This window comes from Parambassis ranga, chromosome 1, assembly GCF_900634625.1.
Source record: "Parambassis ranga chromosome 1, fParRan2.1, whole genome shotgun sequence".
Classification (NCBI taxonomy): Eukaryota; Metazoa; Chordata; class Actinopteri; family Ambassidae; genus Parambassis; species Parambassis ranga.
In genome coordinates this window covers 16,414,523-16,440,600 of record NC_041022.1, presented here as the reverse complement: position 1 = coordinate 16,440,600, position 26,078 = coordinate 16,414,523, and the positions used below count along the sequence as shown (strand labels likewise).

Genomic DNA, 26,078 nt, shown 5'->3' with positions numbered 1-26,078 from the left:
GGAGGGCACTCAGTGACTCTGGATGTCCTTATTGTGCCAGCCACTAGAACCAGATCCAGGCTGCTGCAGTTTATTGAGCCCTCAGAGGAAACACAACTATATTTCAGATTTTTATTTTTAATTTTAGAATTTTGTTTGTAGCATCACCTTCAGTCCATTGCAATGTCTTTTTTTTATGTTGGACTGTAACCGTCAAAATAAAATCACTCTATGGCTCCACTTGGTGGTCATTTTGTGGAATTACAAATACAAAACTATTTTATCAAATTAAAAAACAACTAATAGAGCATTTTTCCATTTTGTTAATTAAATGACAGTGCAGAGGGATAGGTGGCATTATTTTTCAATCATGATGTCACAGCGCATTTTGTAGCTAAACAATAACAAATTAAAAAAATTATCATGGAAACATGCACTTGGTCAGTTAAAAATAAATTAAATGTATGTTAGACTGTGCCTGTATAGTACTCATTTTGCTGATGATATGACTTATAATCGTAACAATAAGTTGTTTGTTCAGAAGGCCAGTAGGGGGCGCTCCAAATGATTTGGCTTCAGTTTGAGGGAAACCAAGGATAGGGAGAAGAATAAGAAGTAACGTAGAAGAAGATGGCGGAGTTCCACTGGAAATATACCGAGCACAGGAAATAATGCTGTTATTACATGTTGTCAAGCATTGAGGTAGAAAAACTTGATTGTTTTTAATGTTCAATTGTCAGTTAAATATCTCAATAGTAACATGGGCCGACATAACTAACTAGCTATGAAAAGCTTTGGCTAACCAGTTCGATGCTAACTTTCTTAGCGGAGGAAGCTATCTTTGTTGACAACTGTTTAAGGTTAACTTAAACACTGTTAAATAACGTCACCTATAGGCTATCATATGTCGCTTACTGGCATCATTTTACCAGCCTAAGCTAAAATGAGCTGAGCTAACATTAACCTGTGGTGCTCTTCATCTACAGGTTGTGAATGCCTCTGTGTTTGGGACGTGCAGCACAGATGTAGTCTCAAGCTGAAAGCTCGGACACCGTGACCAGCCACTGCCAAGACATGCCATGGTGCCTAAGCGAGAGGAGATTTAAGAATTTAATTTTTAACCTTAATAATTTGGCTTTTTCGCCTATCAAGAGAGAAAGCAATCTACTTTTATATCAGACGGCAGTCTATGTTAGTACATATTTAAACAAGCTGTCTTCATCTTCACAATGGTGGATAATCGGTATGCAACAGCTCTGGTTATCGGCTCAGTGCTGAGTCTGTTGGCCACAGTGTACCTCTCTGTGGCTGTGGGAACTCAGCACTGGTACCAGTACAGCAGCCCACCAGTCAAACAGAGCATTAATGCCACAGAACTCAAAGAGAGGTTTAACAATGGAGACTTTGATGAGAAGACCTACAGTGACCCCATGTTCCACCTGAACGGCACTCTGGGACTGTGGTGGAGGTGCATCATGGTGCCTGGCGAGTCACACTGGTTCAAGGAGCCAGGTATTCCTGTGTTCATGCAGTTTTTCTGTCACTGATTCTTAACCATGAATGACCCTGGTAATCATATTGTAGAACCGTATGATGAGATAAGATCAGATCCTTGAAGGGGAAATGAGAAGGTTTAACAGTACAAGGCAGTGCAATTGTACTAATAGAATTATATATTAAATATTATTACAATACTGTGAATGACAGTAAGTCAGCTGTGATTTGTGCTGTCTGACCTTAGACCCCAGGATGGAGACCCACTGTCTGAGCTTCACTCTTCCTCAGCAGTTCATGCCAAAGTACAAACACCCCGGAGACCCCGGCAGTGAAGAAGATCTGCTGAGAACATGTGAGTCTCACTTTAACCTCCGAAAACTGTTTTTTTTCTGCTTTAGCGTTGCCTGTTTTAGATATGGCTCTCTGCACAAATGCAGGTGCCATGAATAAATACCTGGTAATATGTTCACACATTTCAAATGTTTATCATCATTGTCTTTTGTGCAGACTTGTGGAGGTGCCAGTTTCTCTTGCCCTTGGTGTCATTGGCTCTGGTGTTCCTCAGTGGCCTTGTTGGAGTCTGCGCTTGCCTGTGCCGTAGCTTCACCCCCACTTTGGTTGTGGGAGTGCTCCATCTTCTTGCCGGTAAGGGAAGGGTGTATCCAGATAACCTCTGTGCAGAGAAGAGGGTGTGTAATCTGTAATGTGTGCTACCATTTAGGCTGATGCATGAATTAAGACAACAAGGCTCAAACAAAGGCACAAATAAACAAACAAAAAGATCATGATAATAAGGGCTTTGGTGTGTAAGCCACTTTAAAACTAAATACAGGGCTTTCTACCAGCCCAATGAATGCCTTCCTGAAGAGATTGTCTGAGAGTGTGTTCTTTCTATTTTTTCTCTTAGCCTGGCTGTCCACAATAGTTGTAAACACTTTTAATCCAATGAGTTTGTTATGCAAACCGGTTTATTTTGAATGGACTCCAGCACATGTTCAGCTTGTGATTATCAAAAAAACTTTTGCTGTGTGGTTTAACAGGTTTTGTCTTTACCTGGCCGTTGGTTATTTAGACAAGAGCAGGTCTAGACAGAGAGTAAAAGATACGACAATCAAGGTGGTTTTAGATGATGTCTGTGACAATCATTTTTACTTTTGATAAGGTGAAGCACCTCAGATAGGATGATGTATATGAATGAAACTCTGCAACAGCTTCAAAAAATTTCCCCTCTGAGGGACTAATAAAGGATTGTCGTATCCTATCCTATCTTGAAGTAAATAAATTTGTAAGGTAAAATATTAGAGTCCCATTAAACCAGATACCAGATGTCCAACTGCTCTGTTGCTCCTGAACAGAAGTGGTGTGTAGCTAGGAACTAATCCAGTCCTCTGTTAGTTAAGAGTTCCTAACTGTGGGTTTGCTACAGGTGGAGCTAACACATTGCAGTCCAGTTTAGTGTTTTTCCATCCATCCATTATTTCTTGTAAACTCCATCAATTATCTGAACCCGCCTCGTCCTGCAGTGCAGGGTCACAGGGTGCTGGAGCCTGTCCCAGCTATCTACAGGTGAGAGGTGGGGTACATCCTGGACAGGTCACCAGTCCATCACAGGACAACATACACAGGCACAGGGAGAACGTGCAAATGAACCAGAGACCTTTTTGCTGTGAGGCGATGGTGCTAACCACTGCACCACCGTGCTGCCCGTTTAGTGTTTTTCAACCTACAAATTAAATGATTTGGCTCAGATCAACCTGACTTTTTTCTTTTAACCGGTCAGGTCTGTGTTCTCTGGGCACTGTCTGCTGTTTTCTGGCCGGAGTAGATTTGCTCCACCAGTACTCCTCACCTCCAGAAGGGGTGGAGGGCTCGTTGGGCTGGTCCCTCTACCTTGCCCTTATTTCCTTCCCTCTCCAGATGATGGCCGCTGCTCTCTTCCTGTGGGCGGCCAGGAGTCACCGCAAGAACTACACCCGCATGACTGCTTACAGGGTGGCATAAAAAGAGACTGCTCTGACAGCAGTGTACTCCAAAACAGCCTACGGGTCTGATGACTTTCTGAGAAATGGTTTCTGGTTAAGACGGGGTGTTTATTGGATAAAGTGTGCTGCTTGTAACTTTCACATCCTAACAGCCTTTTAGTGGATAAAACCATCTACCCAGTGTCACAGACATGGAGGTTTGTAGTCAATCATTATAAATACTTATAAATAGTGGTTTAATAGCTTTGAGTTGTGTTGCATCACTTTTATTTTTTTTAGCATGTCTAACCTGATCTTACCCAAAGCATGGTATTAATGTGCTGTATTTAATATCTGGTTGTTTGATCATTTGTAATTTCTGGTGTTTGTTTCCGTGCTGCTTTTTATTTGGCCTTCATTTTTTGGTTGCCACTGCTTCTGAAGCTGCTCACCACATTGCCCTTAACTCAGTTTTCTTGCACAAATCTCAGACCAGGTGTTCTCCACGTCGAGGTAGCTCTCTCTGTTGCATGATGAGTGCATGAAATATATTCAAAAGAAGCCTTTTTTATTTTGAGTGTTTTGTTTGCTCTGATTTTTGCATAATCTGAAATATCAAGCCTTTTCTGTGTGCATGCCTTTTCATCTGACATTTCGGTCATCTGTGGTAATTGTTCTTTTCATTCTGTGGTAGGTGTGGGATAAATGTCATTAAATGTCACTCACTAAAAATGGAACCACTCATCTATTGTCGGCTTGTTTTTGTAGGTTTATTGTGTATTTTAACGATTTGAATGTTGAAACTGATTTGATGCCACTCGAGGAAACCTGTGAGCTTCAGCACCAAACTTACACTACTGCCGTTTGAAATTTTTACTAGACAGGATTCACTGTAAAAAAACGACCTAATGTTTTTCTGATTCTTCTTCAAATGTTGCAGTTTGAAACTTGAAGCTGGTAACCGGAATTTACAGTCTTGAAGTGGACGAATTTGCTTTGATTCCAAATTTTGCTAATTTCTTAGAACAGGATACAAATTGTGATTTTTGTGTCACAAGGTTTTGTTACATGTCTGATGTGCATCAAAACTCCAGCTTTTTATAAATGTTTTTATGTATTCTGAAGCACATTGTTCTCTATTAATAAATTTGACATTTGCTGGCTTTAATTGTTATTTTAGTATCATTTTGTACACATTTTAAAACAGTGTCCTGCTTGTCTGGATGCTCTCTCTCTTAAAAAAACAACCGTCGATTTAAACTCTTGGACAGTATACTGCTTCATTAAATGTGGCTTGACTCAGTGATTAGATTAAAGTCTAAATACATTATGACCAGAAATAATGTCAGCTCCAGCTGTGCTTTTAGTTGTATGCTAATGTGCTAAACTGAGACAAATAATGGTAATAATGGTATTGTGCATCCACATGGCATCATATTCCCTGTTTGGTTTGCTTAAAGAGTTTATGTTTGTCACAGACTCATATCTGCAGGACGAGGCTGATCAGCACCTGTAAAGGTGTCAGCACCGCTAACCTGCCCTCACCTTCATCAGAAGGTTGCGGTTATTTACATAGACCAGCAGTTTCCTGGTTATTTGATGCTCCCTCATTAAAGCAAAAAAAGAACCCCCTGCTTTCTACAAATATTACGGCAGCACTGTTATGAATTATTATTGCCACATGAGTGAAGTCAAACATTGTGGTTGTATTTGTATAGAACTGTGTCATTTTGCATGATCTTCACTCTGATTTATTTCTTTCAAAACACAGATAATTTATGTTTATTAAAAAAGTCACATGTTGAATTTTTCCTGTTATTAATTATGACAAAGCATGGAGGATTTAAACTCCACACTGTGTGCAGTGTCATAAGTACATTCAAATACAAAAAGAAATCTTCATTTAAACATAACAATTGTTTAATTGTATTAAGTGTATTACTCTGATTATGGGTTAAAGGCACTACTTCTGTGCAGAAGACCAGCATTCTGCTCCTCTCTGGGCACCCTCAGTTCTTCACACTGATGGATGGGAAGGTCATCGTCGTCTTTTCAGCTAACTTGAATGCAGTTTTGCTCTCATAGTAGGCACATTCGTTTACAAAGTAAGGGTAGTTGTCCTCTCCGTCGTACTTCACGGTCTCCCCTGAAAATGACAGGAATATGGGGTCGCCTCTCCGGAGAAGCTTGAAGTCAGCGTCCTGCAGACACACATGCAAATAAGACATGTACTGTTTGTCACAGTGTCCATTCTTTCCTAAAAATTCATGTTCGGCTGATTTCAGTTCGTGCAGTGTGCAGCCAGCTGGTGCTGTACCTGCAGCTGAGGGTGAATGGCTGCAGTGATTTCACCAGTCGCTGGGTCTCTTGGATAGTCTACACTTTTCACAAATGTGAATGCCTCCACTTCACCTGCCTTAAACGTACATCCTGTTGGAGAAGGACCATGTCAGTGATGCAGCCTAATTCAATAAAGGCAGTCAGAGGTATCAGTGGTCACTAGAGTGGAAATGAAATGAATCGAGCACAACAAATGTGATCAGAAGACGAGCTCACGGGCCTCCCTTCTTTAGATGTCAGTTGTTGCTTCTTACCAGAATTAAATTCCTGAATCCATTCAAAGGCTAGATCCAGTGACTTTTTCACCAGGTTGAATATGTCGGCTCTGAGCACACCATTGGGTTGAGGACCAACCTCTATTGCTGCAGATAATGGATAAACCATGACAATGCTTTAATCATGCCAAACCTTGAAAAAACACACATATAGAGAAGCATGCACACACTTACCGAAGCCATGCTTTCCCACTGACTCAAGGGAAAAGGCCTCAGAGAGGGGAATGTCCATTATGATCGCCCTCACAGGCACCGAAGGCATCTTACTCTGAAAGGACAAGAGTGGAGATGCATTGGATGACTCTCAGAGGATGAATCCTGACATTGAACTCACTGTATTAGTAATAATGGCATGAGGCGTTTCATAGTGCTGCTATCATGGCTGTAGATTAACCCCTTAAACCCTATCAAAGCAATGTGTGTTAATGCTTTACAAATACTTTCTTTACAGCATGTAACCATTCGTTTGTTGCGTTCCACCTCTGCGGGGGTTGTTGGGGGTCTGTGTGTCCATGCAGCTCCTACCTGTATGTATTTGTAAATGTGCAGCATCATCAGGTCTGAGGAATAAAAGATGAGGCACAGGCCCATGTTGGCCGTGGTGTTGTGGATATCTATCAGCAGGTCCATGGCCTTTTCACTTCCTTTGGGCCCCAGCTGTGCATTCAGCTCCTGAGCTCGCCTCATTTCATAGGGGGTTGTGTCCGTTATCGGGGAACTAAAAGCAATACAAGTATTATGCAGCATCTGTTTAGACTGCTGAAGTTTTACTATCTTGTTTTTGAGCTTACCTCAGCAAGGCGTTTGTGAAGCAGCGGTTGAGATCAGTCTGGGTGTATCTCCTGCAAACGTTCACAGCCGGTGGGTTTGACAGGACAGTGGTTATCGAGAGAGCTCCACTTTCATCCACCTTCTGTTTCTGCCACTCTCTCACCAAGTACACTCCTGACATCTCGTTTCCATGTGTGCCGCCACAAACAGCAATTCTGGACAGCGGTGGAAAAAAGATGTGCTCCATCTGTCACCAAGCAAAGAAACAACTTTTTGTGTCCAGATTCTGAGCAGAGCAGCATATTTACACAGACCCCATCAGGCTCCACCTTTGTTCCGAAACTGGGCTGAAAAAGTGCAAAAGTCCCAATCAGTGAGTCATTAGATTTAATAAATGACTGACCCAGAGTTTGACATGTTGGCTTAGTACTTGTTAAACTTCCGATGAATGTGGATGTAATGTTAGAATCCAGGCTGCCATAAAACCTTTTGTTTGTTTGTTTGTTTGTTTGTTTTAACCCTGTCTTGAATGAGTGACTTCCAGATTGTCCATTGGCCGTGGCGGAGGAAGCACTGAAGCTTAAGTAGAAGTACAATAACTCAGCAAAGCATATACTGAAGTAAAGGTAGAAGTGCTTCATCAACAATGATACTGAAGTGAAAGTCATAAGTATTTTGTACTTGTACTTTAAATGTACTTGAAATATTAAAAGTAGAAGTACTCACACAGTGAGTTGTCTCTGAAGATCTAGGTGGTGCCATGTTAATCAAGAGTGCAGACAGAGCTCCTGGTGATACTTGTGCCTCTACAGATGTCTCTACTAGTAAATCTACCAGCAGCTCTTTATAATTATTGTTTTTTTGGGCTCTCTAAATTTAAACATATCTTTTAAATACACCCACTGGTGGCTCAGTTCAGTGGAGGCTGACTCTGGATCCATGTTCAGTGGTAAGGTTAGCTGCAGAGGACAGGAGGACAGGGACAGGAGGACAGGGACAGGAGGACAGGGACAGGACGACAGGGACAGTCTATCTGCTGCTGTGCTGCTGCCAGACGTGAGCTCTGCTATTATTAAAGCTGATGGAGCCACCTGATTGATTGGTGGCTGGCTGATTTAAACTCCAGACATGGCAACACAATCCAGATTTTTGTGTAGAGTAGATCGAGGAACATTTTAGTGAAATTGTTAAATGTAACAACAAACACTGCAGAAATGTAATGGAGTAAAAGTCTAAAGGAAGAACTATTATTTTTATTTAAGTAATGTATAGATAGAGTTACATTCCACCACTGTCCGTTGGTGAATGGAGTGTTTGCTCTGCGAGGCTTCTTGTGATGCAGCTTCAGAAAACACTTAACGACTAACCTACTAGTTTACAAGTGAATGTCACTTTGTTCATTATGGTTGAAAATTTCCCTGAGTCAATGACTTGCAAGGATATTCAAAGATTTTTGAAGGCTGAGAACAAAAAAAATAGAAGAAGCCTCCAAACAGCTTACAAGCTGCTACATGATGCTGTTTGTCTGTGAGGGGCAGGTTAACAGTTAACAGGTCTGTCGATGTTAACACAGCCTCTCACTTAATGCATGTCTCAGCAAGTAATGGCAGTAGAAGTCAGATACTGGTGGTTTGTCTTAGAGGAGAAACCTTTGGATCTATGTTAGTGCTACAGGCAGCAAAATAACTGAATGTATAGTTATCAGTTTGACACGTGCAGAGACTCACAAACAAAACACAAACACACAACTGAGGCGCAAACAACAGCAGAACTGTTTCTATGGGGGCCCAAACCCAAAATTATATTAAAATATATTAAAATAAATCTGGAGTTTGTAGCACAAACATGAAGACATGATTGACTCACATCAGACATGTGGAAAAAAGCACTCAGGCTGATCCGTAGGTGTCCTGATGTGCAGATCAGAATGAAATGTAACAAGCTCTCAATCTGTTTACAGCATCGATTGATTATTTCTTATTCTTTTATCAATATCTTTCTGTAGTGATTATAACAGCACATGATGACAGCAGTCAAAGAGAAGCACTAAGTGCTAAAGTCTTTGTGTTGTAAGGAGTAAGAAGTCATGCATTTGAGGAAAAGAAATGTCGCTGCTCGTGGTTGCAGCGCAGTTTTAAAGAAGTTGATATCATCTGTTACTAATTTTGGCTGCAGTTGTGTTGCAGGGTTCAAGTTACATGTTTACAAAAATCATCAGTGAACCAATAACACCACATCAGCAAAATGTGCATGAAATACAGGCGAGACTCAGTGTTAGAGACAGCATGCATTACCTTGCTGTGAAGACTCAGCCCGTCTGCCTTTCGCTGCACTTCGGCAACCTTTGAACTTATTGGGGTGTTTCATAACCTGCATGCACAGCACTTTGGCACTTACAGCTGCAGCGTTCACGCTCACTACGAAAGAACGCAAGACAAAACCTGCCCATCCTGCGTGGTCTTTGTTAAGCGTTATGCTCTCTCTCGTGTATCAGGCACTTAGTTTCATGATGTAACAGAAAATTTCACTCTTGTTTTCCCACTAAAGCAGCAGGAGTTGTTCTCACAGTATCAACAAGACTAGTTGCTCCACCCCAGAAACTCTGCAGATGTTACAAGTTAATGTTAATAGTTAGATGTGAGTAGCATTTTTTAAGTGTATTGCCCACCAAAGCATTCATTAGAGATCAGAGATTCGAGAGATCTTATAATCTCACACTATCGACAGATTACAGGACGAAGAGGAGCATGTAACTGAGGCGTCAGTGAACACTGAGAAACCTCCACCTCCTCTCTGTCTGCTCCTCCCTTACGGGAGTGCTCAGCGGATGGACAGACTGTGTCTGTATCAGAGTAAAAGTATTCAACTCATAAGAATGATGCAGTGAAGTAGGAGAAAAATAATACTCCAATAAAGTACAGATCTGACTTTTTAATACTTAAGTCCAGTCGTGAAGTAGTCCTACTTTACATCTCTGTCATTAGAGTATCATTCATGGAAATAATGGAGTGTAAGTAACCAGTAATCAAACTAATTACTGCGGTTCGATTCCAGCGTTACTATGCTGTTGCTGTTAAGTAATAAAGTATTTCTTTGATGAGAGGGAGGGCGAGAAAAGCACATAAGTAATGACTGGCTAAGGTAGAGGACCAATCAGAGCTAGTGTTCAGACAAACACATACACACATACATAGGCGCACACACCAACGAAGAAGAGGTAGTTTTTTGAAAACTGAAGGTACCTCGTTGAGATAAAAAAACAAGAATGTTTGTGACATGTGCTTTATGTCCAGGAACAATGGGTGTTTCCACAGCGGGACAATCTCATGAAGCACATCTCATCATCACAGCTTCCACACATTAGACACTGATAGAAACAATCACAGGTGATAACTCTGCTAAGAAAGGAGGCGGAGCCGCCACAACATCCATTGTTCCCCAGAGTTAATGTTTATATACTTTTTTGAGTGCCCATGTCTTTCATTTGATATATTTAATATTCACTTTTATCAGTTGATTTATTTTTAAAACACATTTGAAGATTTGTTTAAAAGGTAACGCAAATTACTCACTTTTATAATGATGTCACTCAGTTACTAATTTGGTTACTTTTTGGGAGAAGTAACTAGTAACTAGTTGCTTTTTTAAGTTGAGTATAAACCTGTTGTGCTGTTCAGAGATGAGTCATAAGTTTAAAGTCACTTCCCAGTCTGTAAGGGGCAAGCTCTGCTTTATCTAAGGTGTTAAGGTCATATCCTGCATTATCATTACTCCATGTCTATTAGCATACAGTGTCAGCACTGATTGTTGTTTGGTAAATGATCAATCTAAACAATATAAAAATTACTATTATTATTATTATCTCTTTGCCTCTAAACACGATCTCATGTCATTTTAATAAATAACTGCAGGTTTAGAATAAAAAAAAGTGAATTACCTTTAAACCTTAAAGTCTCTCCGCTCCACACACACCTCTGTTTGTGTCCTCTGTCTCACTTTCTCTCTCAGGAGAGTCCTAAGCTCCATGTAATCCTGTTGGATTTGCCACTTAGTCATGAGCTGTTTCCTTTCACTCTTCCTCTCTGTGGCTCCTCATCCTCTCACAGATTCGTTTCACTGCAGTTCAGTCTGACAGACTTTGACCTTTTGACATGTGACCTTTAAAAAAACATCTTGACAACAATTTGCAGTTACTGTTCATATAACTGTTTTAGTTTGTAGGATGCACATTTGTGTTTTTTTCTGCTAATATTTTACAATTCCATTGAAAGCTTTGAAGGCTGTCTAACTGCAGTTATTTCTGCTTCTCTAAGTAATGGAACTCAGTTTGATTGATTTGTTTTAATGCATGCATGCATGCTAAAATGCTCTCTCTAGCATCATGTAAGACCAGTGGCGGTTTTGGGCACGGGCTCGTTTGTGTATAGTGTGAATAGCGTGAATGATCCGAAGGAGTGAGAGGTCTTACCGTTAACATCAATAAACAACACGGTAGTTTTGGGGCCATGACAACAAACCGGACAGACAGCAGAGCTGCAGGCAGAGACAGAGGACTGTAGTCTGATGCTGGACTGACAGTTTGATGCTGCACGCTGTGTTTTTTATAATGTCCATCCATGATGCTGCTCTGGCTCGTCGGTTAGCGAACAAGTTAGCTACTGTCTGCTAACAAAAGTCCGTCCATCAATGACGGGCTGATTAACGGTAAATTAAGTAAGAATACTGCTACTGTCAGCTGGTTTTATGAGTTAAATACAGGGTACAATGTGGGAATGGTTATTTTTTATCCATATTTATCATCCATTCAGCCTCTCTTCACTCGATGCCCACAGCCTGGACCATCACACAGGTATCAAAATGATAGTTGCCCAAAGTGTTACACATTACAACCTTTATGCTGCTTACTGAAATCTGAAAGCACTATCATTGCTAACAAAGAACTATATTTATGTATAAAATGCAGGACTATTGTAGTACAGTGAAATATTTTTGTTTTGTCTCAATAAGCAAGGACATGTGTTTGATTCAGTACAATTGTAGTGCTGTAGTGTACATCCCTTCTATTAGTTTAATTTACAAAATATAGACAATGGGGAATGTATTTTTTATACCATTTAGTATCATATTATTCATTTTGCAACCTGTCATGTTTGTTCCTCTCTCTCTCTCCTTCATCCTCTCTGTCCTTTCTCCCTCTTCTTCTCCTCCTCTACCAGGCCGACTGGCAGCAGGAAGGTTCTTCCTTATGAGTCGGGTCCTGCTCAAGGTTTCTTCCTGTTAAAAGGGAGTTTTTCCTGACACGGTTGCTCTTAAGGGGGTTCAGGCTCCGGGTCTCTGTGAAGCAGAAGCATTTAAGCAGATGAGCTCTGTACAAATTTATCTGTACACTTACAAAGAGTGAAATCATACACAGATGTGAAAGAAGTTGTTTTCTACAACCGTGTTTATTCCTGCAGTAAACTTGGACATTAGAATTTGGAGGTCTCTGAGGACTGACTCACTTTTGGAGCAAACAGTCTGAGGGTGGCTGCTATCTGCCAGTGTGGCACCTCAGCTGTATTAGTAATTTGAGGGGTCAATAATAATAATAATAATAATTATTATTATTATTATTATTCATGCAGCAGCAAGACAAAGTTTTTCTGGCATCTGGACGTCATTTATATAGACCTTATAAAGGATGTAAACTGATGCATCTGTATCAGACTTTGCATAAATCAAACACAGATCTGAAGGTGGACAAAAAGACACACTCATCTCCCCTACTGTCACCCCCACTGTGATGAAATGATGGCTGAATTATTCATATTAAACAGAGGGAAATCCTTTGGGATGCAGTCATGATAACTGTTACTTAATAGACGGCGACCTTTTTAATATGGAGGACAGGGCGTGTTCAGAAGAGGTTTGAACAGTGACATTTCAGACAGGGAGTGGTCCAGAAGAGGTGACCTCTGGGTAATGAGGTCTTGCTGAGAGGAAACAGACTTTCTGACCTTCTTGTGGTGTTTTCTCGGTGTGGCTTCATGTGCTCTGAAGAGGATGACCCACGTCCATCATGAGGTCTCAGAAATAATAATACATGTTTGTGATGAAAGCGATGCATAAATGCAAAAGCTGGAACTGAAACCGAGAACATGGACTTGGAGCAACACAATAGACTCATACAGGAAAACACACTCAGCAGGCACACTTGAAACTAATTGGCAATAGTACACAGCAGGAGAGCAACACACTAATTGGATGCGACCCTATTGCATTAGTTTAAATTATAAGACATTGAAAAAAGATCATTTTTATCATTATTCTAATGTATATTATAACAGCTTCTCTATTTGAAGAGACATGGAACACATGGAAAACACGGAATCTGATCAGGTTCATCTGAGTGCAGCTGTCACATGTGAGAGCGTAAAGTTTGGAGTCTGGATTATCTGTCACCTTTGGTGCATCCTGAACCTGCAGTGCTGGCTCAGTGCAGCTGGAGGATGTGGATATTTATGTGATTAACATGGAGCAAAAAGATTAATCACTACAATTTAAGGATTTGTCCAAAGTTTATACAGAGAATGATGAGCAGATTTCTATTATGTCCTACATTTAATGGCCTTTGCACTGATCTGTTTTGCTGAGCTTACATAATACAGACAAACCTTACATGGAATCCTGAAGCTATAAGCTTGATGGCATGGCCATTAAGGATTAACTGTATCAGAGTCCGATCTGATACAGCTCTAATGCAGGGAGGGCGGTTTTATCCATTTGAATGAAATGGCTTGGACCAGAGGTTTGAAGTTCAACTGTTTAGTGAAAAGAGTCTGATGATCAGAGAATAAATCACAGAAACACAAACGCGTCAGTTTGTCTGATAACCAGGTTTCATCCACTTCATCCATCTTTACAGAAACAGTGTCTGCACAAAAAAAATCTGACATTTGTTTTTCAGAGCCAACAGTCCTGGTTCATATCGGTTTATATAATCAGTGTTTGTCCCTTTATCTTCCCGTGTGTCTGTGTGAGTGAGGGCAGGGAGTGGCTGCATCAGGACCACTCTTTCCCTCTCACTGGTCACATGTTGGCACCCCTGCGCGTTGACTTGTTGCGCATCAGAGGAACAGAAGTGTATATACAGCCAGCCAGCCAGCCGCGGACTGGCAGCTCCCACTGAGGACACTTGAGGAATGGCCTCGGAAAGGGATCAATCAAACACCACCAGAAACCTGACCAACCAGTTCGTGCAGCCGGCGTGGCGCATCGCGCTGTGGTCGGTGGCTTACAGCACGGTGCTGGCTGTGGCGGTCTTTGGGAACTTGATTGTGATTTGGATTATTCTGGCGCACAAACGCATGAGGACCGTCACCAACTATTTTCTGCTCAACTTGGCTTTCTCGGATGTTTCGATGGCCGCGTTCAACACGCTCATCAACTTCATTTACGCGGCACACGGAGAGTGGTACTTTGGAGAAGTGTACTGCAGATTTCACAACTTCTTCCCTGTCACCGCCGTGTTTGCCAGCATCTACTCCATGACCGCCATAGCCATTGACAGGTAATCTGTTTGAGTTATTTTCTCAATCCGGCTTTTGGATTAAAATAATTATTGTCCACTTTTTGTGTTATTTTACGGTAATTTCAACCCAATAAGCCATGTTTCAGTAGCTATGATGATGAATTTTGTGCTTATTGCAGGTTTTCAATACATGTTCTGACTTTAATTGTATAATGCTATTTTGTTTACTGTGTGTTTACTCAAAAAGTGGCTGTTTAAATCTAAATTATTAACCAAAACGTTGATAAGAAGTGACAAGCGTGAGGACATGTCCACCCAGTGGTCAGAAACCAGAATTGCAGAGTGACATTTTACAACACGTCTGTCTGAGCACTCATTATCAGCCAGCCGTGCTAAAACCCATGTTGTGCTGACCCCCCCATCATGTCTAATGTATTATTGATTCCCTGCTCAGGCCTTTGGTGCGACTTCTTCCCCTGCAGGTACATGGCCATCATCCACCCTCTGAAGCCTCGTCTGTCTGCCAAAGCCACGCTGGGAGTCATTGTCAGTATCTGGACTCTGGCTGTGGTTCTGGCCCTCCCTCTTTGCTACTTCTCCACCATCAAAACTCTGCCCCACAGGACTCTCTGCTACGTGGCCTGGCCCCGCATGGCAGATGACTCCTTCATGTGAGACCACACTGACCGGCCCTTTTGTGTGTGTGTGTGCGTGTTTGTTTCTTTTGTTGCCTCATCTGCATCTCCATCTCATCGTGCAGGTATCATATCATCGTTACAGTTCTGGTCTATGTGCTGCCCTTAGTGGTGATGGGCATCACTTACACTATCGTGGGCGTGACGCTGTGGGGAGGTGAGATCCCTGGAGACTCATCTGATAATTACCACGGACAGCTCAGAGCGAAAAGGAAGGTAATCACCACACTTAATTCATTTCAGTCTGATTTTTTGGTGCATGTTTAGATTGGATACAAAACAGATTCATTTTAATCCTAATCTCAGATGAAACATCTGCATACTGTGAGTGGTAAGTGTTGCAATGGAACTTAGAAATGAGTTATAAAACTTTTACTAGTTTAAAAAAAGACACAAGAGGTGTATAAAAACATCAGCTCTGTTGCTGTTGGATTTAAATGGAGGCAAAAAAAATAATTAAATGCCGTCCGTTATCTTATTATAATCCCACAGGAGCAGGAACACAACAGCAGTAAGGACCCATGTGTTTAACACAAACCACAATATAAAGGCAAACAGATGCTAGCTGATCTGCAATGACACAAACCTCTGTGGACCCCTCACAGCTTAGATCTGGAACATGTGAAATGAGGAGCTGCAAAGCTGTGGAGGGAATTCCCTCTTTATTATCTGAAAACCACATACAGAGCAGCGCCACACACTCCACCACACTCTAAATGAGACTTTTGTGATCACGAATTGTTGAAGAAGAAAGAATGCAGGCATTCAGTGAGACTGCACACGGTGTGATACGTAGCAGCGACTGTTGGGGTGGGGTTGACTGGGGATTAAGGTCATCACAGCTGTCATGAAGAGCATCTATCAGGACAGCTCTGGGATTAACGCCTGGGAATACAATTCATTGATAACCTACAAATACTGCAGGTTAACAGGTGGGATAGATCAGAGATACACCGGGTTCAGGCTGAGGACAGTCGCTAATATTTGTATTATGAAATCATTTCTACATTAAAAATATTTTATGGAACCAAACACACACATACTGTGAGCTCAGGTGCTGCTTGAAGGCTGAGATTTCTTCAGAAATTGAGGTGATGAAAGAATCTTAGAAAACAAAGCAGCAAAACAATGTCAGGCTGGATTTAAAGGCTCACAGGAACAAGACAGCATCTGGGCTGAAGATGAGAGAACGTCTCTCTCATCTCCGTGTTAGAGATGAGCATCTGCTGCTGGCCTGCTCCGGTTAACCCCCTGCAGCTCTGCATTGTGCTGCAACACACTGATGAGCTGTGCGCAGCTCTCTTATCCGTCCTACCTGGAACCTGCTGAGTCGGGTGCGTCATCGCTGACCTTTTCTCCTTTGCATACGGCAGTCATTCTGGACTCATTGAATGGAAATTGGAATGACAATGATGGGAAATGATCAACACTCACTACTTCACAGACATTATGCATATAAAGAGCTGCCATCGTTTGAAACATCCCACTGTGAATGACATTTAGAGAGCCCTTTGATTTTTTTATAATTTGCTGTTCCAGTGGCGAGTGGCTGGCAGGAGGATTTCAGAAGTGTACAACAATGGGATCAGACAGAGGGGTGAATAAATTATCTGCAATAAATCATTAACAGTGGATCAAATGACAGTGTGACAAAGACAACCTGTTTTATATGAATCGGTTCCGTTTGGTTTTGCAGCTTACAAATTCAGTTCAGGCTCACCAGAGACTCACTGTGTGCTACCAGCTGTTAGCAGCTATCTGCTCAACATGCCCCACAGAGGAGAGACTGTCTCCTAATACATCCTGCTTCAAAAAGCACAGACATGACTGTGACAGCGAGCCCTTATGATATAGAAACAGAAGAAATTCACAGCGTGCTCTCCCTGCTCATGTCTTCATGCTCGGCTTCGTCCTCCTGCAGGTGGTGAAGATGATGATCATAGTGGTGGTGACCTTTGCCCTCTGCTGGCTGCCCTACCATGTGTACTTCATCGTGACGGGTCTCAACAAGCATCTAAGCAAATGGAAATACATCCAGCAGGTTTACCTGTCAGTGCTGTGGCTGGCGATGAGCTCCACCATGTACAACCCCATCATCTACTGCTGCCTCAACAGCAGGCGAGTACAACTCATTCAACCTTATAAAACACACACACACAGATACCCGTGCACACAGAGAAGCAGGATGACAGGGGCTGATTTGTTTGCAGGTTCCGCGCCGGGTTCAAGCAGGTTTTCCGCTGGTGTCCCTTTGTGCGTGTGACAAGCTACGATGAGCTGGAGCTCCGGAACACAAGACTCCGACCGCACCGCCAGAGCAGCATGTGCACTCTTTCTCGAGTTGAGACCAGCATACTGAGCAAAGACAAGAGCACCTGCTCTCGTGGAAACAGGTCAAAAGTCATCTCTGAGCAGAATAACAGTGACAGTTAGCTGTCAGCCGAGCGCTCTGTAGAGTTATTTTAAATTACTTTGAGCTGACTGGAAGGTTTTGTGTTGACATGGTAGATTATCTGTGATCAGCCTGTGGGTGGAGTTACTACTGATGAGGTGTTTATATCACAGGAAGAATGCATGCAGAGTGAGGGAGAGACTGAGCAAATGGGCAGGTCAAAAACAACAGGAAGTAAGTCATCATCATTTGCCTGTTAACTGGAGCAGGGGCTGTGACCCACGCAGAAAGCTAGGTACACATATGAAGACATGTATTTTAAAACACAGTATTTCACTTCCTGAAGACAAAACGATCTCCTCGTTATAGCAGAACTTGAATATTATGCTCAAACATACAGGAGCTGTTTACAGTGAGCTCAGCAGAAATGTCAACAGATCAAAGTGAAACGTTGTAGCTCGCAGTGCAGATCAACTGACTTCTGTGTTACTACAGCTATACACTTTTAGCTACATGTCCTGAATGCCATTCATTGGTTTGAAATGTTTATTTTAAAATGCTGCTGTTTAACTATTTTATTATTTATTTTGTAAACACATTTAATAAGAAATGAAGGATGACTTTATATTAGGCTGTAGTCCCAGCAGCATGCATCAAAAAACAATCAAAGAACAGTACATGTATGTGTGCTATATATATCAGTATTGATTTTTAACTCGGCGTCAGTCATGATAATAAACATGTATTTCCTCCCCAGCTCAGTGCAGTGAGTCTGTTATCATGTCATCCATTCCCACAGAAAAGACGATAATATGTATTATAAGCTGCTTGTGATGTTCTGTAATACTTAGCATGCTGTTAAATGACTCAGCTCCCTGTCAGAGTGGTTTTAATGCTGTTGTCGCACCAACATTAAATCTATTGTGGTGATGTTCCTGCATTTTATGAGCAGAATGTAAACTCACTCAAGTGCTTTTTTTCTTTTTTGTTGTTATTTGACAGCAGCTTGTGTCACTTTAAGAGGAGTTAGAATATTAACTGTGAATATTTATTGTGTATTTGCAACATTTGAATTGATGGGGAAAAAAATCCAGGGATCAATTTGTTAAATTGTATTTCAGTGATAACTGTTAAATCTGGTTAGTGGTGTATGTTGTTTACATGTACTTATTGGTGTTCAGTTACACAGCAGATGTTGGTCTGTGGTTGAACAGGGACGTGAGTTAAGTGCTCCTGTTTATATATATTTGCTGTGCATATAAAAAATACAAATAACTGTTCTATTGATTATTAAGAAGTCAATGAAATTAAGTCTGAAATCATCCATCGTCAGTCATTTCATTTCAGACCAAGGCTGAGAGTTGTAGAATGTGATGCTGTTGCCTCCAGACTTTGTGTTGAAAATGAACATTTGTGAAAGTTCAATAAACTGAAGATATTGAAGTCACATCTGCAGTTCAGAGAATCACTTTCTCCTTCTTAGAAAGTTAAAAAAAAAAAATCTGCTTTCTGAATTGAATTATTTTCGGTGGAGTTAAGATGCAGTAAATTAAGACAAACAGCTTTAAAACATTATAAACAAAAAGTACATATGTGTCTTAGAATAAAGAAGAGAATATAAAATAGAACTCAAGGACAGTGATATGACTGCACAGTAAAATTCTGAGTGGTGTCAGAACTCAGCAGTTAAAAAAACCCGTCAAGGCCAAAAACACAGGCACGAACCACAGGGTGGAGAGGACAGCTGGAGCCCTGCAGGGGTGGAAACAGAGAGAGAGAGACGATGATCTTATTAATGATTAAATGTAAATGTCCTTTTATTGATTTCACTGTTTTTTAAAAATGTGTCATATTTAGGAAGAAAAATCACATATTAATCACATATTTCTGATCATCACTAAGCAAACGTGAAGCAAAATCCGGTGACATGGTCACAAAATCAAAAATGTTTTTTTTCAGCTTTTGTTATCATTATGTTATATATTCTTTAATATTCATCTAATCTCTCTCACTGGTGTATATCTTGGTATTGGCACTTGTTAGAGACACATTTCAATAATTTATAGTATTATGTTTAGTATCATTTTAAAGCTGACACACTGAGCTTTCATTCAAGCTCTTTTATGAATACTTTTGATAAGTACAGAGGACACTGCAGCTCTTCAAACTTTTAATCACACACATTTTCCTGCCTTTCTGCCTAAATCATCTTTTGTCTTTTAGTCCTGGGGCTTCAGGAAGCACAAGAGATACAAAATGCAAACACTGCAATACTGGCATGATTCTAAGGATTCAGGAACTGCAAAGTTTACCCACATTATCTCATTCTGAGGTGATTTACTGCCTAGACCAGGCTGACAGTTATGTGGATATGTGAACTGTCTCACTTGAGGCTCCAGTGTCCTCTGTACTTGTCAAAGGTTTATACAAAAGAGCTTAAATGAAAGCTCAGAATGTCTCCTTTATAATCATAATAAATCTGACTGGGAATCTTACAGGAATGTTTAGTTAAAATCTCATTTATAAGCAGGTGAAGTTGTTCACAAAGTTCTAAACATTTTTAAAAAAATCATTTCACTTACCCTGAAAAAATGTAGCAGTTGTGTTCACTGTGCAGCTTCAAATGATTCAAAACCACCAGTGTGTAATCATTATTCTCGTCTTCAACATGTTTCACATCTGCCACAGTAAAACGTTCAGCCGGAGATAAGAGCAGTTTTTTCTTCTGCTTGCTGCAGCTGTGGGTCTCCAAGTTGACAAAGAAGCAAGTGGTGATCTTTAAAACGATGCGGTCAAAAAGATCAGAATCTCTCTCCAGATTCTTTATGTCTGAATAAACTGTGATAAAACGTCCAAATGTCAATGTTGACCCTATTTGTGGTGCGTCGTCTTCATCTGTCAGGGCATATGTGGGCATGCATTTGGCCGGGTTTACCAGCATCATGGAATCCATAAGCAAGAAATACAGAGACTTGAAGTGGAAGTGGTCTGTGTAGGTACTGATATTCCCTCCCATTGTTTCCACAGCATTATCAAAGCTCAGTTGAAAATCTTGTGTGCCATCAGTGTAGGCTGAAATTGCCACACTGTGCTCGTGTTTTCCTCCGGGGATCTGCTTTGAACAGTTGGCATATGCGTTCCATTTTTTCTGGAATGCCTCATCCTGTCTGAGCTCTGTCTCCAGCAGACCTGAAGAGAAGACCTTCTCCATGGCCTGTGAACGGCATCCTTGGTACATGTCGTCTAAAACATTCGAGCTGATTTCCTTTAGTCTTACATCGTCTGCAGCCACCTTCAGTTTAATTTGAAATGAGGTTTAAACACATTTGTTTGAAAGCTTGCATGTTTACGTGTGTTGTGGTACTTACTTGGGAAACGGCTGTAAAAACGAATGCTGCAAGAAGCCATTTTCCTGCCTTGCACATTTTTACTTCTTTTCTTTTACGTCTTCTTCTTCAGACCACTGTAACAGAAAAAAAACTTGCATAAAGAGTCTGTAGTGTTGTGGAATGCAGCACTTGCACCTCCAGCTGTAGAGTCATGTCAATTGCATTTTAACACTGAAATGAAAAGGCACGTACCTTTAACGAGGAGAACTTGCTTAATAAAATCAAGTCTGTGTTCACAGAAGGGAGTGATTATTCTCTGCAGAGGAGTGTCCGCAGTGGAACAACTTATCTCGCCCTACTCTCCCTTTCCTATGGAAGGAAATAACAGCGAGCACACTTCCTGCTTCAGCTAGAGCCAAGATGATCCCTCTCTGTGTAAATATGCAGAGAAAAAATGGTAAACTTAAACTTGGTTAACTGGACGCTAACTGTTACTGCACGAACACCTGATGGCTTCATTCAGTCATCCTCTTTTCTTTGGTGTTTCCTGGGGCTTGTGGACAGCTAATTCCTCTTCTACATTATCTTCCATTTCCAGCCCCCATCTCACCTCCTAGTTCCTTCCTTGCAGGCAGAGAGGGCAGCTACAGCAGAGCTTTTTTGACAACATGTTTTTAATCCATAAACTGTTCAGCCTAAGCACAGGGAGTTTTTAAAGGGATCATAAAATGCTCCCTAGATTCAAGCTGTGCCAGTCCTTTATTCAGTCACTTTTAATCAGTTTGGGTTGGAAAACTTGTAGTGCAGAGTGAAGAATGATGTTTACATAGTTAGATCTGGAGGTGAAGAAAGGTGCAAGGCTGTCAGCATGACATGAAATGCCCTTACCGCAAACAAAGATAGTTACAGGAGAGGACCACTGTAAAAACTTTCAGTGCTGTCTTCATTCTCCGATTTTTCTGAGGATCTGGTTTATTATTATCACTGTCACCTCACAGTAGGAGGTTCCTGGTTTAATGCAGACTGGCATTTCTGTCTGAGGTTTTGCATGTTCTCCCTGTGCCTGCGTGGCTTTTCTCTGGGTATTCCAGCTTCCTCCCACATTCCAAAGATGGGATTCTTTAGGTTACTTTAGGTTAACTGCAAACTCTAAATCACCGTGGGTGTGAATGGTTGTTTGTCTCTCTATGTTGGCCCTGTGGTGTGCCTGTCTCTACCCCACTGATCCTGTGCGGGACAAGCGAGTTCAGAAGATGGATGGACGTAAGATTTTAGAAGAGCAGATTTTTTAAAGATCTCTACATATATTAATTCAAAATGCAACATAGTATTATAACATTTTGTCTGTGTTTTGTTTATATGGGTAGGTTCTTGTATATGCTGCATTTTCTTTTGTAGCTGGACACATTATATTTATATCCAACTTGTATTTTGACAATTTAGCCGGAAGTTTTATTCTTGAACGATGAGCTCGCCTGTATTTTAACTTTTAAACTACTGAATCATCAGAACTTTAGATGTAAACGATTCAGTTTACAGTCAAGCTACAGCAATCTACGTTTTTTTTGTCATGCTGCGACTTCCTGAAGTAACCGGAAATGACGCTATTTCCTGCTTCAGCCGCGCCAAAGAGAAACAGGTAGGCGCTGACCGTGTTTGTGTGCTCGGCGCCGTGTTAGCTGACTTTACCTCATGTGGAAGGGTTTACTTGGCTGCAATACAGAAGTCTAGTGGATTCAGCGTCATATTGGCATATGACGGTAAGTGTGTTTACACTGCTATACCGGAAACATAGATGTTTGTCAAATACATGTAAATTCTTCACAGAACGTCACTAATAACGCCATAAGTAAAAGAAGCTTTGGTGAGGTGGGCGGGTCATGTTGTCTGGATAGATGGTGGGCTGCGGGGATAAACGTGCATTTGGAATAAATCATTTTGATTCCTATGAAATAAAATCCTTTTATTGTGTCTCAGTATGCAGCCATTACTCCCTCACTACTGCAAATACTAAATTGATATACATGAAAAATACAGCAAAAGTTTTGATTTTATACATAAACCTGTGCAGGCATTAACAACTTCACTAAATGACGGTTAGTTACTTGAACTTCTTTACTTTAACATCATTCTTAATAATTAATTTTGTGTATTTTATCTAGTTTTAAATTCAGTTTTGTATTTCCAGAATCATGCGATCACGCTGCTGAAACACAATCTGCTGCTGCTTATAAATGGTCCATAAAAGCACCTGAGGATGAAGAAGTGGGGAGACCGACTGAAAAAGGTTGAACAGCTTGCCAAGTCATTCGAGCAGAATCCTCTGACGACACGCTACAAACCTCGGCTGTGGCCATGCCAGCCTTCCTCTATCTGGAAACTTTTCCCCCGTCAAAGCATGGCTATCGGCTTCGCTCAGAGCTGCAAAGAGGTACACAACACATTGCACTGCATCTTCTTTCTGCACCTTAGAGTTTACCCCCTGTATGTAAAAGCACGCTCGCTTACATGTTTGTATTTTCTAGGCTGTGCATGTTTTTGCACTTGAAAAAGAAAACGTGTCTCTGGGTCAGCGGATCTTCCTGGTTACCAGTTACAGCGAGCTGTGGCATTACTACAGGTGAACATCAAACTGAGGCACATCTTTGTTTGTAATGGTATGACTGATGCTGCTTTTCATTTGTTTTTCAGGACCTACACTCAGTCTCTGATGCACTGCTATGAGGTGATACCAGAGGGTGCTGTCTGTAAACTTTACTTTGACTTGGAGTTCCACAGACCTTCAAACAAAGGATCTGACGGCAAGACCATGGTGTCTTTGCTCATCCAGGTAGGGTACATTTTTGTGTGCACATTCATAATTCATAATGTACAGTATATTTACTTGGCTGTGGCTTGTGTGTTGACAGTACGTCTGTGACAAGTTAATGGAGATTTATGGGATCAAATGCTCTGAGAAAAATGTCCTGAATCTTGACTCCAGCACAGAAGAGAAATTCAGTCGACATCTCATCTTCTGTCTCCAAAATGCAGCTTTCAAAGACAACGTACATGTTGGTATGTTCAGTAAGAAGACGTAAAATGTTTTTTTTTCTATGTGCAAATTATTTATATGAAGTCTGATTTCTATTTGTTTTTAAGGAAGCTTCATCCATGCTATTCTTCAGCCTGTGCTTAACAAAGCTAATTGCCTGGATAATGGGATGACGTCTGTGTCAGAAAACACTGATTCATGGTTTGTTTTGTGGACTTGATGCCAAATCTTTTTATTTCCTTGCTGTTGTCATTTTTTGTAGTTTTATTCCATTCTTGTATTGATGGTGCTGTAGGATACATGAGGTTCCTGTCATGAAGCCAGCAAAAGAAGGCAGCATGGCTGAGAGTCCACAAATAAAGAGGCGTAAGCAGGAAGAGCCCGACCTCAGCTTCCTCCAGGTGAAAAACAAGGATGGTCGAGACTGTCTCTTTGTAGATCTTGGTAGGTATAAACAAGCCATGTGTCCATGACACACCTTTAGATTTGTACAGTTACTGTGCATGTGTGATCTATATCCTGAATTTTCTATCAGGGATCAATAAAGTATCTATCTATCTAAAACATATAGGTCACAACTTTTCATGCACCCATTGAAACATTTTGTGTCTTCATATTGCTTTTTTAATGTAAAAAGTGACAAATACAGTCATCCTGTGATGAAATGTTAAGAGAGATGTAGGTGATACTAAAGTGAAGTTTCAGTGACCCAAGTTTATCAGATTATGTCGCTGCCTTCCAAAGTTACAGTACAAAAATCTCTCCAGTGTATTCTGTATATTTTTATTCTGTAGGTACTGACCTACAGAGTAAGAATGTTTCTTATCTCAGAAATGTTGCCTTTTTATTACATTTTTCCAAACAGGGGTTTACACCAAAAACAGAAACTTCCGGCTTTACAAGTCATCCAAAGTGGGGAAGAATGCTGCGTTTACTGTCGCAGAAGACAACAAGTTTACTCCCAAACCTGAAAAGGGGATTTCTGCAGAGGAAAGTGTGTTCTTGGCTTCTTTAGTGTGCAATGTGAGGTAAGTTTGGCACCTTGAACTCAGTGTACGCTGATAATAGCATGTTTTACAAACTAAGACACCACATCGATGTGTCAGTTTTACAGGTCAGAGAATTCTTTCATGGGACATTCCAGAAACAAAGGAACGCAGGTCGTTGATGCCCCATTCCCAGCAGGAATCCACTTCAAGTTCAAGTAACACTGGGATTTATATGATGATAAATGTCATGTATGATAAAGACTTTTGATTAAGACATTTTCCCCTGTATGTGTCTGACAGGTTTACTTTCTGGCTGCCTGTCATCACCTCACAAGGAAGTGGACTCTTTTGTTCTAACAGTGGTAAATAAGGATGGAATCCAAGGAAGTAAGTGTTTGTCTATTACACATATGATGTCTACACATCACACACACAAATGGTGTCACTGTCACTCCCTGTCTCCTACAGGTATAAGACGATGGAATTACTTTGCAGCAGAACAGCTTCTTGTCTATGACATTGCTAAATACCGCTGGTGTGAGAATGTGGGCAGGTTTCATAAAAGCAACAACATCATGTATGTGTTATGTTCCGAAGGACATCTGTGGGTTGTTGTTGTACATCTATCTGATTTGGTCTCATCATCCTGTAGGATTGTTGTGGATTTTAAAGAGGAGGTGTGGTACCAGAAGTGCCACGATCCTGACTGCAGGAACTTCAGGTCTTCAAGTATGTAATAATCCTAAAAAGCTGCCATACAGAAAATGGCACAATCCAAACTGAAATAAACATTTTACTGCTACAGGTTACCCTCTACCACAGGAGATCTGTGTCAGCTACATCATGGCACTGGTTAGTTCTCTTTAATTAGATTCAATTATTTCCTCTCTCTTGTTAAACACCAGTGATTGATTGTGTGTTCTGTTCGCTGACAGGATGAGGAGGACCAGGCATACTTAATGGATGACACTGGTAACATTGAACCCAGCCACGTACCAGATCCGGCCCCGCTAAGCACAGTGTGTACAGAGGAGGAGACGCCTGACTCGTGGGGGGAAGAACAGGATGACCAGGACTATTTAGAAGGTCTGAACGCCTTTGAACAGAACAGCGAAGAGATCTCTGACCAGCTTCTGCTCACATGTGTGGAAGATTTTGAATCCTAGTAAGGTTGGTGTTATTTTACAATGCAGCATCAAACACAAAAATATGCATCCTCTTCACACACTGTAAGCTTTTACATGCAAAAAATGGACGTACTTTTCTATTTTTCAATAACTGTAACTCCTCTAGTGGGCAACCATTA

At 41.0% G+C, this 26,078-nt stretch overlaps 5 protein-coding genes across 7 annotated transcripts; 3 read left to right on the top strand and 2 right to left on the bottom strand.

Annotated features, from left to right (window-relative positions):
* The first annotated feature begins 557 nt into the window (after positions 1-557).
* LOC114442359 (claudin domain-containing protein 1-like) lies at positions 558-4,605 on the top strand. The gene is made up of 5 exons (XM_028415837.1): positions 558-681; positions 966-1,491; positions 1,721-1,828; positions 1,984-2,121; positions 3,257-4,605. The coding sequence occupies exons 2-5, from the start codon at positions 1,209-1,211 to the stop codon at positions 3,475-3,477; spliced, it is 750 nt and encodes a 249-aa protein (XP_028271638.1). The 5' UTR covers positions 558-681; positions 966-1,208; the 3' UTR covers positions 3,478-4,605.
* Positions 4,606-5,384: 779 nt separating this feature from the next.
* On the bottom strand, positions 5,385-9,244 carry LOC114434196 (N-acyl-aromatic-L-amino acid amidohydrolase (carboxylate-forming) B-like). Of its 2 annotated transcripts, none has more exons than XM_028403222.1 (7): positions 9,118-9,244; positions 6,844-7,038; positions 6,578-6,770; positions 6,227-6,320; positions 6,032-6,139; positions 5,755-5,867; positions 5,385-5,638 (listed from the first exon to the last, which is right to left on the bottom strand). In XM_028403222.1, exons 2-7 carry the CDS (start codon positions 7,002-7,004, stop codon positions 5,447-5,449), a joined length of 861 nt encoding a protein of 286 aa, XP_028259023.1. In that variant the 5' UTR covers positions 7,005-7,038; positions 9,118-9,244; the 3' UTR covers positions 5,385-5,446. The 2 variants fall into 2 exon arrangements, with proteins under 2 accessions (XP_028259023.1, XP_028259015.1); XM_028403214.1 differs by having other exon boundaries at positions 6,844-7,070; positions 9,118-9,206.
* A 4,760-nt stretch (positions 9,245-14,004) lies between these two features.
* Positions 14,005-17,461, top strand: LOC114434188 (neuromedin-K receptor-like). Its single transcript, XM_028403203.1, has 5 exons — positions 14,005-14,372; positions 14,816-15,004; positions 15,094-15,244; positions 16,950-17,146; positions 17,239-17,461. Exons 1-5 carry the CDS (start codon positions 14,005-14,007, stop codon positions 17,459-17,461), a joined length of 1,128 nt encoding a protein of 375 aa, XP_028259004.1.
* Positions 17,462-18,686: 1,225 nt separating this feature from the next.
* Positions 18,687-21,286, bottom strand: LOC114436291 (ecto-ADP-ribosyltransferase 5-like). Its single transcript, XM_028406489.1, has 4 exons — positions 21,002-21,286; positions 20,789-20,883; positions 20,003-20,712; positions 18,687-19,172 (listed from the first exon to the last, which is right to left on the bottom strand). Exons 2-4 carry the CDS (start codon positions 20,843-20,845, stop codon positions 19,100-19,102), a joined length of 840 nt encoding a protein of 279 aa, XP_028262290.1. The 5' UTR covers positions 20,846-20,883; positions 21,002-21,286; the 3' UTR covers positions 18,687-19,099.
* A 1,089-nt stretch (positions 21,287-22,375) lies between these two features.
* On the top strand, positions 22,376-26,064 carry primpol (primase and polymerase (DNA-directed)). 2 transcript variants are annotated; one of them, XM_028399830.1, is made up of 14 exons: positions 22,376-22,509; positions 22,938-23,180; positions 23,275-23,369; positions 23,441-23,579; positions 23,659-23,806; positions 23,891-23,984; positions 24,079-24,227; positions 24,649-24,811; positions 24,890-24,987; positions 25,073-25,159; positions 25,241-25,349; positions 25,425-25,501; positions 25,578-25,624; positions 25,708-26,064. In XM_028399830.1, the coding sequence occupies exons 2-14, from the start codon at positions 23,007-23,009 to the stop codon at positions 25,936-25,938; spliced, it is 1,611 nt and encodes a 536-aa protein (XP_028255631.1). In that variant the 5' UTR covers positions 22,376-22,509; positions 22,938-23,006; the 3' UTR covers positions 25,939-26,064. The 2 variants fall into 2 exon arrangements, with proteins under 2 accessions (XP_028255631.1, XP_028255622.1); XM_028399821.1 differs by having other exon boundaries at positions 25,241-25,501.
* Positions 26,065-26,078: the final 14 nt, after the last annotated feature.